The sequence below is a fragment of the Branchiostoma belcheri genome, unplaced genomic scaffold (assembly GCF_001625305.1).
Source record: "Branchiostoma belcheri isolate BF01 breed outbred unplaced genomic scaffold, Haploidv18h27 scaffold1, whole genome shotgun sequence".
Lineage (NCBI taxonomy): Eukaryota > Metazoa > Chordata > Leptocardii > Amphioxiformes > Branchiostomatidae > Branchiostoma > Branchiostoma belcheri.
The window spans coordinates 10273122-10289246 of record NW_017802379.1 but is presented as its reverse complement, the minus strand read 5'-3'; the positions used below and the strand labels follow the sequence as shown (position 1 = coordinate 10289246).

General features: G+C 38.7%; 2 protein-coding genes across 4 annotated transcripts in view; one reads left to right on the top strand and one right to left on the bottom strand.

Annotated features, from left to right (window-relative positions):
- LOC109477840 (serine/arginine repetitive matrix protein 1-like) overlaps positions 1–16125 on the bottom strand; it is a 60804-nt gene that overhangs the window by 9462 nt on the left and 35217 nt on the right. For all 3 annotated transcript variants that reach the window (XM_019779301.1, XM_019779440.1, XM_019779382.1), the window contains exons 12-17: positions 15565–15870; positions 13787–13920; positions 12817–12864; positions 11752–11935; positions 10969–11037; positions 8741–8818 (exon numbers count right to left, since the gene is read on the bottom strand). In XM_019779301.1, coding sequence (XP_019634860.1) covers positions 8741–8818; positions 10969–11037; positions 11752–11935; positions 12817–12864; positions 13787–13920; positions 15565–15870 — 819 coding nt within the window. The remainder of the gene's footprint in view (positions 1–8740; positions 8819–10968; positions 11038–11751; positions 11936–12816; positions 12865–13786; positions 13921–15564; positions 15871–16125) is intronic.
- LOC109484759 (tctex1 domain-containing protein 1-A-like) lies at positions 2771–7245 on the top strand. The gene is made up of 2 exons (XM_019788159.1): positions 2771–3237; positions 6907–7245. The coding sequence occupies exons 1-2, from the start codon at positions 3016–3018 to the stop codon at positions 7204–7206; spliced, it is 522 nt and encodes a 173-aa protein (XP_019643718.1). The 5' UTR covers positions 2771–3015; the 3' UTR covers positions 7207–7245.

Genomic DNA, 16125 nt, shown 5'->3' with positions numbered 1-16125 from the left:
GATTTCACCTATTCATGAGCTTGAATAGTGTCCGAATTCGTAGGTCATGCTAGTTCTGACACACGTTCCACCTACAGCAAAGCAATTCTAACCACGGCGTTCTAACAGATAGATACATATTTGGCTTTCTAAGGGTTGTTCTACAGGCCCCAGCCATACTAGACATAAACCTCTTTTGACATACTAGCTATAAATCTTTCCAGTTGACCTTTCTAGTTATTGTCATCATGTAGGCAAACAAAACCAACCCCGTAAACACCCTGGCATGCACTAATTGATTTGAGCGGGCGGGCAGTACTCAACTCACCGTACGGATACCAGGCAGTCTACGATGGTCTAACTGCCAGGCTATACTGAAATGAAATACTCTTAAACTTTTTATTACAATTATAATATGGTTCTATTTCACGATTTGAAAATCTTGACGGTATATGACATAAATAAGTTTCAAACAGCCATTTTTGTCCATAAGGTGATACATAACAACTCACAATTACTAGTACAATACAAGAACTTATTCAAACTTAATTCAGATATACGTTTCATTTATGCCCTTTTCTCTTTTTATACCCACAGGTAAACTTCGCCATGCCCACCCTGAGATCCAGACTACAGCAGGAGTTCACTGGCTAGCATGAAACCTTAGCATGAAACCTAGTCGTGGAAGGATTGGGGTGTGCATTCATGTTTTGCAGCCAAGAAAATTGAAAAACAAGCATGGAATGCAACAGAATCATGAAAGCGAAGAAAATAATGAATAAAAAAGCAAGACTGACACAAACATACATGATAGAAAACACACAAGTGAATAAAATTCCTTACACAAAACATCACTGTTACACTACATGTGTCACACAGTAAAGTTATAAAAAACGACCAGCATCATATAGTTGCAACTAAAAACATATTTGAAATATTATAAGCTTGAATATGCTGCTCCTGAGCAAGAAATTTGTTCTCTTTTGATAGAAGAAAACATATTTGAAATATCAATAAAGACAATCATTAATATTCTGTGTGCAAAAAGCCACAGTTTGCCCGAAAAGGTGCTATTGCATGCATGGTAACATAAGCCTTTCCTGCTTGTTCCGATGACCACAAGGCCGGAGGCTACCTCAAAACCAATTCCCTAGGGAATGCATTCATGCAATTTTTGAAATTCTTTCAAAGCGATCGCAGTACTTACACAAATGCCTCCGCCCCTGAGGCGTCGCCAAAAAAGGAAAACTTTGGAGAAAACTAATTGCTTCCAGACACGCAGGTGCCTCCAAGAAAGAAGCAAGTCGTTAACAATTCTTTCTAGTATCCGTCTTCTGTGGCAGAGTCTATAATTTGTTTCTTCCCAGATGAAAACTCTCAAACAATTTGCCCACAGCAGATGCTACTGGTGGAATAATTGGATAGAAATTACAAAGTCTCCAAACTGCAGCTGGGCCAATTTTCCAAATAAAATTTGTTTGGAAACTTGGAGACTTTGCATTTATTTTGCTACATAGCCAAAAAGAATGTAAAACCCAAAAATATGTGTATTGAAAAGCCTGTCATCATACTTAACAAGGTTAAACTGTTCATTTAAGGGCCATTGTGTGCAATTTTCAAGGCAAAATAACGATCATTATCATGCATTTAAAGCTAACACATGACATTGTGTAAAAGTAGCTGTTAGAATATGGTTGCTTCAGTGTGTTGAAGGCACTAAAAATAAATTGGAGACCCGATTGCTGCACATTATAAATATGGGGTGTACTACGTACTTAGGAACAAAATGCCTCAAGCTTACATACAATACAATTTAATATTTCTTATCAACTTTAAAGCAACAATTACTGGAATATTAATACTGTTACAGTAACAAAAACAATGGCTTGAATTTGGTCCTAATGCTATCGTATGCTATATGCTATAGTAACTATGTACTACTAAGTTAAACGTTGACAATTAACATATTTCAGTCACAAAACCTCACATACTAAGATAATAAAATCTTGAAAGGTGGCCTATATATAACATTATACATGGGCAATGAATCAAAGCTCAGTTTATATTCAATCATACAATCAAACAATGAAATAGCTTTAGTTAGCTAATCTGCACTTGTCTAATAACTTATTGTTAGCAACTGGAATATACTGAAAATATTCTATCAGAGACTCTCAATAGCCTTCAAAATTGAAAACAGGGTGGCTTTCTTGATTGAAGAAGGTCGAGTGAAGGTCACGGAGTGCGATTCAACAGTCTGAGTTTTACTGACACATTCATAAATAAATCACTGTAAAACGAACAGTACGAAAAGTCATGAAGTATTGACACTACCCCCTACTTCTGTCAAACGTTTGACATCGGAAAACAACTTGGAGTGCACTTGACCAGTAAGCTATGGGGATCATAAAATGAATGAATTTTGGCAGCCTATATCTACGTGTATTACCTGCCATATGCAGAGGCACATATCACAAACTATGGGTACCCCCTAGAGAGCAGAAAAGCAAGTATTTGGTTAATAAGGGGGATCAAAAGGATCTTACAAAGGAACAGTATTAAAAGCTTTATATTATGTACTAGAAACAAATTTTAAAAAAGTATACCCATTCAATGCAGTGGTAACAAAAGAACATGAAAAGGGTATGACAATTTTCTTGGCTTTAAAATTTAAAGAAAAGGACTTAAAAGGATTTTAAATACCATTTTCTAGTAAAAGTAGGTTCAGATTTAAGACTCCTGGGCCTCAATCCTGTTAATTTTGGCCTGAGGTCAAAAAGTTGTCTCCGTAGCCTGACCACAATGCACCACTGCCTATCGGAACACAGATCTCCCATTCATTATGCCTGTATAATGGACCAGCCCCCGGCACCACTTCACTTGGATACAACAACAAAGCAAGGACACACTTTCTCTTTCTGTACGCAACGCCGGCTACGAGGGGCGAACGAGCCATTTTTCCGGCTAGGATTCCAAGGAGAAAGGTTTAGACACCAGTAAGAATTCTTATAGAGGTGCCAGGAAGAAGTACGAACCATGGCGAAGGTGGTAAAGAGCACGACAACGCGGCCGCGCATGGGGACACTGACCCGCGCCCTGTCCACGCTGTCAGCTGGCAGCAGTCTGCCACTGAGGAGAGCCCGGCTGGAGAGTTCCACGACCTCCGCGGCGTCCGAAGCGTCCGATGACTTGGAGTTCAGGGAAAAAGTACCGCCGACGTACCAGTTAGAACCGGCCAAGAAGTTCTCCCAAACACAGGTAATTAACCAGAGGCAGCGGCCACATAAATTTGCAACTTCCAATTTCCAAATTCTTACAGAAAAATGCTTAACAACAACAAAACTGCATTCTTACAAGTCAAACTCTTTAACTATGCATTCTTACATCTTCTATATGATCAGAGTTCTGTTCACTTTTCTTTGAAGTTTATTCCTTCAGAAAATAGAGATCATACTATCTTCATACAAAGAATAAAATAACTAACTAAGATGTTGTTATGAACAGAACTGAAGGCAATTAACAGGTGGTTGAACTATTGTTATTATTCATTTCTAGGTTTAAAAAAATAAGGTAAAATTCAAACTTTACGAAATAATTTGGATGAAAGTCAGCAAACTGCTTTCTTTGTTTTCCAAATAACAGAAAACATATCATTTGATTGATCTAGATGTAAAGGGAAAAGAAACCGTGTGCTAGCACAAGACCTAGTTAGCACGTCACACCATACTACCGTCCACTGAACAAATATCACGCCTCACTAGCCCACAAGAATCGTACCAGTCACCTTTGCTTGCCTTCCCCCACTAGGAAAACTAATTGATGTTTGTACAACGTCGGTCTGCGGAAAAAAGACAACCTCCCAGCAGACATGCCTTACTACTCTTAATAGAGCATGCAGTTGAAACCATTAAATCCAAAATGCTGAATGGTTAGCTGGTTTCCAGGCAAAACAAAGTCCAACGTGGCCCTACAATTAGGCCTAAGCCTAATGTACCCATGTCTTTAATTGGCTAAGCCTATTCAATAAGGTGACTATAGTTGTTAAACCAGTATCACAAAGCAGGAAAATAGTTTGCCTGACAAGTCTGCGAGCTGCAAAAATACTTTTTGGACAAAATACCACCAGTGTCCTCTTGATCATGAAAGACAGAAGAAAGATGTCCAGACTATGCATGATGTACAAAATGACTAATAAACTGGTGGATGTCCCAACTACTAAGTACCTAATACCAGCCCAGAAGAGAACAAGAAATAGCCATGCATTCAAGTACCAGAGTTATCAACCAAGGATTGAGGTGTTCAAGAATTCATTCTTTCCTAGAACTATCGCAGAGTGGAACTCACTGTCACCAAGTACAGTAGGGGCATTGTCAATAGATAGCTTTAAACAATTTCTAGAGCTAGAAGTTCAAGGGTTAGGTGTAACAAGTCGATCGGTGTAATATAGCCAGCTGCCGCTGCGCCGCGTGCCTGCGAAGCTGGTGTGTTACGCCGAAAGGCGGTTATACCGGCTATACAGATACAGATCACTGAACAATTATTAAAGAGGGGAAGATGTTTGTAGGTTATCGAGTGCTCTCAAATATAACCAGTAACCGTAGATTTTCAGGCAAAAAATACACCCAACTCTTTTGCAATCTTTTTATTTGGTGACCTTTTAGTGATCAACAAATTCAGCCAAATGTTGCTGATAGTGTGATGCTCAGGTTTTATAGGAGAATTAACTTTATGAATAGTCTGAACAAAAATATATTGTAAAGATTTGAAATGTACATCATTGTACACAATACTGTAACTATGTGTTTTATATTTCTACCCTGTACAGTTATTAATAAATAGTACATGTACTATCCATAGAACTTGGTCTATCAACTGCAAACTTCAAACACTGTGAAAACCTCAATTTCCGTCCTACCACAAATTTAACTACTGCTTTAGGCCATACCAATTTAATTTGTTGGTTCTCGGACAGGGCGAAAAAAAATTAAAATAAAAACAGGTCTAGGCATCCTATTATAGCCCCAAATGCTACTGTAGGATCCATGGAGTCAACACAAAAGGTTGGGTTGATATTTCAAGAATGAATTTTGAGCTTTTAATTCAACCACTGCATTCAATTTGATAGATGGAAAAACTGTAACAACTAATAGGAAAAGGACTTTCCTCAACTGTTGGGGGCAAAATATGAGCATTTTCAAGTTGATTCAGAACCAGAATCTTTTTTTTTTTGCAAATTAGAAAAAAATGAAGAGGCGAATCCGAGAACCAACAAATTGAATTGGTGTGGCCTTAAGGTAAATAAATTTCAAGTATGTGCATGGTATCACCTGGGATGTTTTTCTGGGTCCCTTCTGTTTGGAATCCCTTAATTACAGATAATTACGGGGGCGTCATGACAATTTTCTCTGTGTTGCAGCAAATGGATGTGATTTTTGTATCCTAAAAGGTATAATTTAGATCAGGAAAATTGATCACTTTCCTTGCAAGAGGGGAGATAACATTGAGAAAGAACAGAGTACATAAAATCAATAGTAATATGTATACTTGAAAAATAACTAATGGTGCTTTATTCACAGCCAATTAAAATTTGGTGTTGCCGCCGAAAACTGCACAATCTTCAAACTAAAAGCTTGAATCCAAAGCAGAAAAAAGCTGGGCTGTGAATCTAAAAAGATGGTGTCTTCACCATCACTTTGAATGGTTCTTTATACATGTACAACAGGGCTCAAAATACTTTGCTGCAAGTGTTTTATATCTGTCAGTCCCTGTCAAGCATGACAGAACATAAATTGAGATTTACCACTGTATAGACATACATGTAACAGGTTACTAGTACCATTTCAAGATGTCGACCCAGACTGTTAAACTTTAAAACTTGAACCAATCACATTGGGACTGACCCCTAATTTTTGGATAAGTGTGATGGGTTCTTTAATGCTTGAGGTGTGGCTCTCATCTAACACTGGACCTCTAGCTTTATGTCCCAACTGAAAGGACATCCCTATCCAAAGCTAGGTAGTCATTTTCAGTTGAGTTAGGAAATGGATGTAAAGTGCATTTCTCAAGGGCACAACAATGCAGCTGGCCAGGGATTCGAACCCAAAACCTTCAGGTTCTAACCACAAGACCACCTTGCCACCAGTACTCAAAAGTTTTTGTATCATTCGTCTAGGTGCAAACCGTGATCCAGTCAGTTCTGGAGAACAAACTAGGCGAAGTGAGGTACGAAGAGCTGGCCAGGGATTCAAACCCAAAACCTTCAGGTTCTAATCACAAGACCACCTTGCCACCTGCACTCTAAATCTGTTGTATCTTTCCCTAGGTGAAAACCGTGATCCAGTCAGTTCTCGAGAACAAACTAGGCGAAGTGAGGTATGAAGAGCTGGCCAGGGATTCGAACTCAAAACCTTAAGGTTCTAATCAAAAGACCACCTTGCCACCAGTACTCAAAAGTTTTTGTATCATTCGTCTAGGTGCAAACCGTGATCCAGTCAGTTCTGGAGAACAAACTAGGCGAAGTGAGGTATGAAGAGCTGGCCAGGGATTCGAACCCAAAACCTTCAGGTTCTAATCACAAGACCACCTTGCCACCTGCACTCTAAATCTATTGTATCTTTCCCTAGGTGAAAACCGTAATCCAGTCAGTTCTCGAGAACAAACTAGGCGAAGTGAGGTACGAAGAGTTGGCCAGGGATTTGAACCCAAAACCTTCAGGTTCTAATCAAAAGACCACCTTGCCACCAGTACTCAAAAAGTTTTTGTATCATTCGTCTAGGTGCATACCGTGATCCAGTCAGTTCTGGAGAACAAACTAGGCGAAGTGAGGTACGAAGAGCTGGCCAGGGATTCGAACCCAAAACCTTCAGGTTCTAATCACAAGACCACCTTGCCACCTGCACTCTAAATCTGTTGTATCTTTCCCTATAGGTGAAAACCGTGATCCAGTCGGTTCTTGAGAACAAACTAGGCGAAGTGAGGTACGAAGACACTCCCGGTGGGACCATGGCAAAGAGCCTGGCAGATGCCATCACAAAGGAAGTGAAGAAGATCGGCTTCGACAGATACAAGATCGTGTGCACCGTCAGCTTTGGTCCGCTCAAGAACAGCAGTGTTAAATATGTCAGCAGGTGTGTGTGGAATCCTCAGTTTGACAACTTTGCAGAGTACACCTACAGGAACAAGTCCTTGTACTGTGTGGGGACTGTGTATGGGGTTTACATGGAATGAAGGGTTGATATTTGCTGAATATATCTTTGAGGGCCTGTGTGGGGGTGTTTACAATCGATGTACATGAATTTGGCAGGGTACATGTAGCTTTGCTTAATGTTAAATTTGAGCAGTCCAGCTATGAATTATGATTGTGGAATGAATAAAAATGATATACAGGCCCCCATATTTTTTTTTTGAAAGGTGAATGTAAAATGACTCAAGTCAGGGTGGCTATGTGGGCTGAGTGGTGTGTATACACTGTATATTATTAAACACTGTCCGTCCAACACAGAAACAATCGTGACAGATGATATTTCTGTGAAAATAACTAAATCTATATTTGATTCAAATAAATTGAACCTGCTGCTAGGGGACAAGGGAAGAAGGGAGCATTATTATGCTGGAGAATTAGAATATTAAATATAATTATATAAAACATGATCATTGCTCTTGGAGTATTACTTAATTCTTGCACAAAAAAAGTAATCAGGAATTTAATGAAGTTTACAACAATTATATCAAATAAACGACCAGGTCTGAACCTTAGGGTACAGCTAAGGACTGTAAAACAACCTAAGTTTGAACTTATCTTACTTTGATGATGTTCACTGATTTTTAAAAAAACTATAATTATGGCAAAACTAAGTTATGTTCTTTATAATAGCTGCAATACACTGTGTAAATCATATTTCTTATTTTCCATCCACTATATGTTTCAATGCACAGTTGTTTGACGATTATTAAAGAATTTTTTTTGATACAATATTCAAGGCTTATAGGTTGGAATCATTTGTATATTTATCAAGATGTGATCTACATACATCAGATTCTATTGTCTACTTAAATATATTTGAGGACCTGCATGGGGGTGCACTGACAACACTGTTTGCTGGCTTAATTTTAGAAAGGCAGCTTGAGCTATTTATTATGTGTAACATTTGCAAAGCATAATGCATAATATTTACCTTCGCATATGGTCTGCTCTGATCTGTTCATTCTTACTCTCAAACACATTCACTGTATATATGGTGACAGGAATCTAAATCCGTCCATGGAGGTAGAATTGGCAACGGCACTTCTACATGTACACAGTCATGTACCTCCATGATCCCTCCAACTATAAAATTGCAACATTACATTACCCAACACCAGTTACCATGGTGAGAGACAGTCTGGTTTAGTCAGGTCAGAGGTCACTGTTTGGAGAAGATGAAGAAGAGGAAACGTAGCAAAAACACTAGAGAAGAAACATTTGCAAAGCAAATGCATAATGTTTACCTTTGGACTTGGTCTGCTCTGTTACTTCTTACTCAAACACATTCACATACATGTACTACTAGCATTATGGTGACAGGAGCAGAGCAGACCATGAAATTGCAACATCATGTAACCCAACACCAGTCACCATGGTGACAGACGTCAACAAATCATGTCATTGGTTAGGTCAGAGGTCACTGTTTGGAAAAGAAGAAGAGGAAACATGATAGCAAAAACAATATGTTTTCCTTTGGTAAGCATAATAATTATTATTATATTTGAACTGTGTGCTTACTTTGGAACCTGTTTCTCTTGCGCTCTGCCTCCTGCTTCCAGACTGGCTCAGCCTGCATGTTTGAAGTCAGATCAACACCTGCAGGAGAAACAACAGAACTGTTAAACCATCGCCCTGCCATGGACCATTCCATTCTCTATGTTTGTATTGTATGACATTCCTTAGGCCACACCAATTTAATTTGTTGGTTCTCAGGATTTGCCTCTTCCTTTTTTTCTGATTTGCAAAAAAAAATTCTGGTTCTGAATCAACTCAAAAATCCTCATATTTTTCCTCCATCAGTTGAGGAAAGTCCTTTTCTTCCTAGTTTGCATCTATATCAATGCAGTGCTTTGATTAAAAGTTCATAATTCCTTATTCAAATATGAACCCAGACTTTTGTGTTGACTTCATGGCTCCTTTTGTAGCATTTGGGGTTATAATAGGATGCCCAGACTTGTTATTATTTTAATTTTTTTTCCCTGTTGCTTCATATTTTTTCGAAAAAATCAGAGAACCAACAAATTAAATTGGTGTGGCCTTATATAATAAAAATCATTATGTGTACAAGAAGCAAATCACTTTTAGCATGCTGAGGGCTTACACAGTTGCTGCCTACTAGTAGGCAACATTGTGATATCCAAGTTTTTAAGAGTAGATATTGTAACATTGCACTAGATTGTTTCTTGGTAGGACATATGGGGCCAACATTGCGTCAACATGCTGAAAGCCTTTAGCTTACTAGGTACTATGTGAGGAAAGCATTTCTTATGAATTTATACACATTTGTGTGACATCATTCCTCCACAAGCTGCATGCTGTGTGTGAGAGAAAAACAGTTAAAAAACAAAGAAAAAGGACAGAAAAGTTGTACATCATTCACCATCAGTGAGAGTGATAAACTACAATCATGTAGGTGAAAGTGAATCAAAATTGAAAGCGATCTACAGTTTAGCTAAGGCCACAGCAATTTAATTTGTTGGTTCTCGGATTTTTTCAGACAAAATATGAAGTAACAGGGGAAAAAAATAAAAACAGGTCTAGGCATCCTAATAGCCCCTAATGCTACGATAAGAGCCATGAAGTCAACACAAAAGGCTTGGTCTTAAACAATGAATTTTGAACATTTAATCAACCACAGCTGCATTGATAGATGGAAAAACTGTTACAGTAACAACTATAAAGAAAAGGTCTTTCCTCACTGTTGGGGGCAAACCATGAGCATATTTTAGTTGATTCAGAACCAGAAATTTTTTTTTTTGCAAATCAGAAAAAAAATGAAGAGGTGAATCCGAGAACCAACAAATCAAATTGCCTAAAGTGAACTCAATGAACAGTTGATCTACCCTTCCACTGGTCAGCCATTATTCTAAAACACATTAAGACAGCATTCGTGTTCCAAAGTTGGTGACTTGAGTTTGTGTAATTGTGAGAAGGAAGATGGAAAGGCTGAATCATGCAAACAAGGCAAGCGATGAGCATGTGTGGATTACATGTCTGTGGAAAGTCAACACCATCGCAAGCAAGCACCACCATTCCTGCAACATTGATATCAAAATTATTAATCTACAAAAGACTGTCTTAACTAGCTATACATTAAGACTAGTTAATTTAAAACATATTCAGTGTACAACATGCCAAGATGCATGTTTCATACAATCAATGCATTATTTTACTTTTGCGGTGGTTTTACTTTATCTACAAAAAATGTGGGAAAAGGAGGTTTTCGCTGTGTTTGTGCACAAGTTTGTGGTTAGAACAATTTGTAGTACTGTAACAATAACTATAAAACATATACTGTAATTCCTGATTTTTTCACTGTACTGTTAGGTTCACTGTTTTCACTGTTGCTTCTGAACAGTGAACTTTTCATTACAGTTAACAATAATTCCTGGACTTTCTTTTTCCTACACCTTTCATCACCGTGAATATATAGTTCCGTGGACATGTCCATTTTTCTAAGACCGTGAAATTTTGCTACTGTGAACATTAAGTGAATTACAGTATTCCCAGTGTTAGGATTTCATGGTAAAAATTCAAAGCTAAAATAAAACCACCACAAAAGTTTCTGCGTTTACAGTACAGTGCTGTAGCTTGAAGGCAGCAAAGATCTTGAACAAACTGTGCAGTAAAAGAGGTTAAATCATGAAATTAGCAGAGAATTAGAGAGAGTGAATTAAATGTTGTTTTTGTTAGATTTGGTGTGATTCTGTGATGCCCAGCCACCGTTAACAGCCTGCTTGTCTTACCAGCTGGTCGAGGTCTAGACCTGGGTCTGTGGATGGGGGAGTCGGGATCAGGGCTCTCATCACTGTCTGCTGGGAGAGGCAATTAATCCAGTTACACCTGAGACCCTTTAAGATCCTCTTAATGGAAACACATTCAAAACAGTTTTAGAACAAAAGTTCAAACTTGAAAATGAAGCTACATGTAGGACATCCCTGAAGGTATAACTCATCCCTTTTTTAACAAACACAAAATTTCTCATCCGAATATACACCATATATATAGACCATTCATTCCATTCTTTTTAAAAAGGCCTTATACAAAACATACAGTCATGTATAAGCTCTACTAAACATAACTCCGTCACCTATATCAGCCACCATGAAAAAATGCGCATCCAAACAGATCTCCAATGCAATCCCCCAATGGCATATACATGTAATTCGCTCCTGAAGAATTGCCCCAAATACTCTGGGAATGATTGAAATGGGGAGATGAAATGCAGGACATGGTTTGTTTTCTTTGTATGATAGGTAAACTGCCTTCTCAACCCCGTTAATCAACTGTACCCAAATCTCCACCCGCCCCCTCCTGATCCCTGCTGCTCAGGACAGAGCATATTCGGGTCCCAGTATATACCTGCAGGACAAGGTACATACAAACTCCCAGTGAACGAGAGCCACCCAAAACAATACTTCTGTCCCAGAAGAAGCAACCCTGACCAGAAGACCACCTTCCAATGTTGTCCAGCTTACTGCATTATACATTGTACATGTAGTAGAAACATCTCAGTCTGCAGAACTTACTTGGTGCTGCAGACTGAGGTCTGGAGCGGAGTTTCTGCAGCCAGTTGGCGGGGCTGTCGGGCGAGTCCTTACTGTCGCTGGTGATGATCTGGGTCTGGTATCGTCCCTCCCGTCTGCGGCGGGACAGCTCGCGCTTCCACGCCGGCTCCGGAGGAGGCTCCTCCGCTTCCTTGGATTTTGGAGGCTGAAGACGATAAACACGGTTTCACTGTTAAACACCATTATCATTTAGACAAAATATTTGAGAGATCTTGGTCCTGGTCCGTGAGCACTGTCTCAGGTACATGTGTGCACAGTTTAGATACAATGTATGCAGGAGTCTGACATACATGTAGTTTACTAATAGGCACATTTTTATGGTGGTATATGGTGGTGTACATGTATGTACTTTCCTACTATCCCCTACCACGAGAAAACAATTTTACTACAGTAACTACTAAAATCAAAGAACCCACATATTAAAGAAGAAGTGGGTGAATTTGTCCTCCACTACCTCAAAAGAAGAAATCAAACCCAGCAAAACTAGTACCATAATGATTGTATGTTGTAGAATGCAGTATAAGGTTAGACGTACAGTCGCTCATATTTTCTTTTTTCATACATGTTGCTTGTACCTGCAATTAGCCCTCAGGTATGTATTTGCAATAAACTTTCTATATGTGATCTGGTGGAATTAATCTAATTATAGATGTTATGAATTATGTATTATATGTATCACAATCAATCAATAAAAAAAACTCGGATAAGAAGAAGAAGAACAATTATGATCAATGATCAACATCATTACTGAAGCCGAATAACACTGTCAATGATTTTTGTTTTTTTTAATTTGTTGATCTCTTGAGGGTCACCGAATTTCAAAATCGTCAGATGTGCTACACATAATATTAATAAATATGTACAATGTAGAACTATACATGTAGCTGAAGGTTTTCTGCATTGATGATCATAAGTAAAAACTACATGCAAAAGAAGTACTGTAACAATGAAACACTATAAGAACGCTAGCTTGTGCTCCCTGGGCAAAATGTGCAAAAGAATAGAATGGCCATGCAGAAGACTGACCATTTGAACAGAGGTAATAGGGGAGTTGTCTGACAGCTCAGAAGGATCCTACAATGCAACAAAGAATAAAACAAAGAAAAACAGAAATAAATACAAAATCAAGAAATGCAAACTTTGTAATCTTTTGAATAAGGCAATCTTTGTGATATTGACACATACTGCTTCACATTGGCACATTTGAGTCAGTATTTCATACTTTGGGCTTTTAAAACTGCAGAAACAAGCCCCAAGATGATCCTTTATTGTCTGGCTGGTGCCCTAAAAATCAGCCAAGGGCCCCTCCAGTAACCATATTCCGTCTGAATTTTGGTAATTTTTGCTCCATGAGGGTCAATATACATTGGGATAGTGTTGTGTCAACTCAGTATGTAGATAGGTGACTGGAATATTGGCTTTGAGAAAATGGGTTGTCAAGCGCTAAAAACTGGACTGGATGCCTTTAGGCCACACCAATTTAATTTCTTGGTTAACAGATTTGCCCGCTTCATTTTTTCCTGATTTGCAAAAAACAAAAAAACTTTAGAATCAACTGCAAAATGCTCATATTTTTGCCCTGAACAGTTGAAAACAGTCCTTTTCTTCCTAGTTGTTACACTTATTCCATCTTTCAATGCAGTGGTTTCATTAAAAGTTCAAAATTCATTGTTTAAATTTTGAACCAGCCTGATGTGTTGACTTCATGGCTCCTATCATACCATTTTGGGCCATAATACGATGCCTAGGCCTGTTTTTATTTTTTTGGCGACGCCTCAGGGGCGGAGGCATTTGTATAAGTACTACGATCACTTTGAAAGAATTTCAAAAATTGCACGAATGCATCCCCTTGGGAATTGGTTTTGAGGTAGCCTCTGGCCTTGTTTTTTTTCGCTCCATTATTTTTCTAGAAAAATCTGTTAAACAAGAAACTAAATTGGTGTGGCCTTAACATTAATTTTTTTATCCTTAGTTTAAAGGAACAGCTGGCCCTTACAGTGTAGCCCTGTTGTCCTTGGCTTCTCCGTCTCCTGATCTCTTGTTTCCAGCCGGGCTCCTCGGCAGGTGGTGATGACACCTGCGAGTCTCGCCCCTTCAGCTCCTCCAGGTGCGACTTTGTACCAGTGTCACCTGCAGGGAGCAGCAAAAAATCAGGTGCCAGAAATTTCACAGCTGCAAATGTTCTCTACAGGTGGCACCTACAAGGAAAAACTGTGTCTCAAAGTCAAGGGAAACATTTCCCCAACTGATTTTGAGGCCTACAAATTGCCCATTTAAGGTGAAAACTTTTTTATGTGCAAAATTACCTGGAAACTACTAATCCCTAAATGTGCTAGATATGACAAATATTGCCTGTGATGCACAATAAAAGTAAGGCCACACGGACGTAATTTTATGGATGACATCCTCTGAAGACCCCCAAAATAGTGCACGTGGGTGAATAAATAAAATTCCGGCCAAAAATAAACATTTTACTAAACCACAGGAATACAATTGGTATAATTGTGAATTTGTGGCAGTACTTAGCGATGTATACGACAAGATGGCACATGCACATGCCGGCGGAATTTATGAATCGGCACTGTGCGTATGAGCTGTCAGTTCTTGAGTCGTGGAGAATTGGTGGCCTGGGTGTCTGCCTCCATATTGTCACTAACTACCATGGACTACCTAGGCCTTCGAGCCAGGCCAGAGCCTTGGAGGACGCTTTTTTTTTTAACAGGCGAAAATCAATGCGCGTGTGGATGTCATCAATAAAATTAAGTCTGTGTGGCCTAACTTAATAAAAAAATTTTAAGAAAAGAAATAATATTTTGTATTTCCCATATATATGGTGACAAACTGACAACCCCTGTCTTACTGTAGATAATGTGACCACAGAGCAACGTACTCATGAGCAACCAAAAATTTGACGCATGGATCAAACAAATTTCATAGAATAATTCATGTTTAAAAAAATTGACGTTTAACACACCGCACATAATATTCCAATTATAAAAACAAGGTTCCCACAAATTCAATTTTGGTTGCTCAATGATAAATATTAAATGGTTGCTTGGCGTCTAGTGGAAGGGAGACATACATTTGTAGGAACAGATCTACAATGAGTAGCTGTGTATATGTGCATGAGGGAAGAAGTACTATGTAAAAGTGAGGGTAAAAAAGAACAAAACAGAACACAGCACACCAAACAAAGCTAGGAATGTGTGTATTAATCAGCCTGCACCATACCATATACGGTACCGCGAGAATCAGTCATTCTCCGCCGAAGAGCGACTCTCCACGCGGGAGGGAGCGCATCAGTACGGTACGAGTCATGGGGTGGTGTGTGTACGGTGCAGTACCGAGACATGCCTCTAGATGTCCCCACTGATACACAATCAAACAGGCATGCACAAACATGCAAGAAGTCTTAATGATTCATGCATTAACAACAGATAGATGATCCAGTTACCTTATGGGACATTTTAAATTATCATAATTTATATAAAACAAAAGACAGATAATATAGCTGAGTAAATCATGCGGGACATTTCAAGAAAAGAAAATAGATAAGGGACAGTTTGGGCAAAGTATCAAGTAATATTAGATGACAGAAACCATGATAATAATTAACAGTATTGTGTTCCTGCACTCTGTCAGTAATATAATCATGATATTAGCAACCTCTTTAACTGTCTGCATGAGTGATATGATAGAAAATATAATCAATAAAAATTATAATTATCCACTGGACTTGAAAAGTACAGCTTTTGTTGTGAAGCTTCCACTGACCTCTGACCTCTGGTGCCTTGGAGAAATATGAGCTGAACTGTTTGAATAACTTCTTGACGGGATTTACGTTCTTTTCGGAGTCGTGTACAGGACAACTCTTCACTCTAGACACCTTTTCTTTCGCAAAGGAGTCTGTTTTTTCACCTTCCACAGATTCTGGAGGTTTTATTCGAGAACTGTGAGGAAGATCTACAAATTCCCTGTCGTTGTCTAAAAGGTTTTCGGCCGATTTTGAAACGCGGGACTGCTTTTCTATGAGTGACTCGAGGTGGGGGTGTTCAATGGTGGTCCAACTCTGTCTGTCTGCTGTAAACAACATAGTCACAACAATTCAATTTGTCCAATCTTCAGCACAATTTCAGTTGTTTAGAAGATATGTTAGAACTTACCGTTCTGAGAATTACATTGTGTTAAAAAGATTTTTAAAAATTCGAAAGTGCCCATATTGTTAGTAAGGCAACAGCAAGTAAATTTTATGGATGACATCCTCCGCAGATTCCAAATCTAATGCAAGCGGGCGAAAAAAAACAAGGCGGGCCGAAAAAAAAAGGTTCCTACATT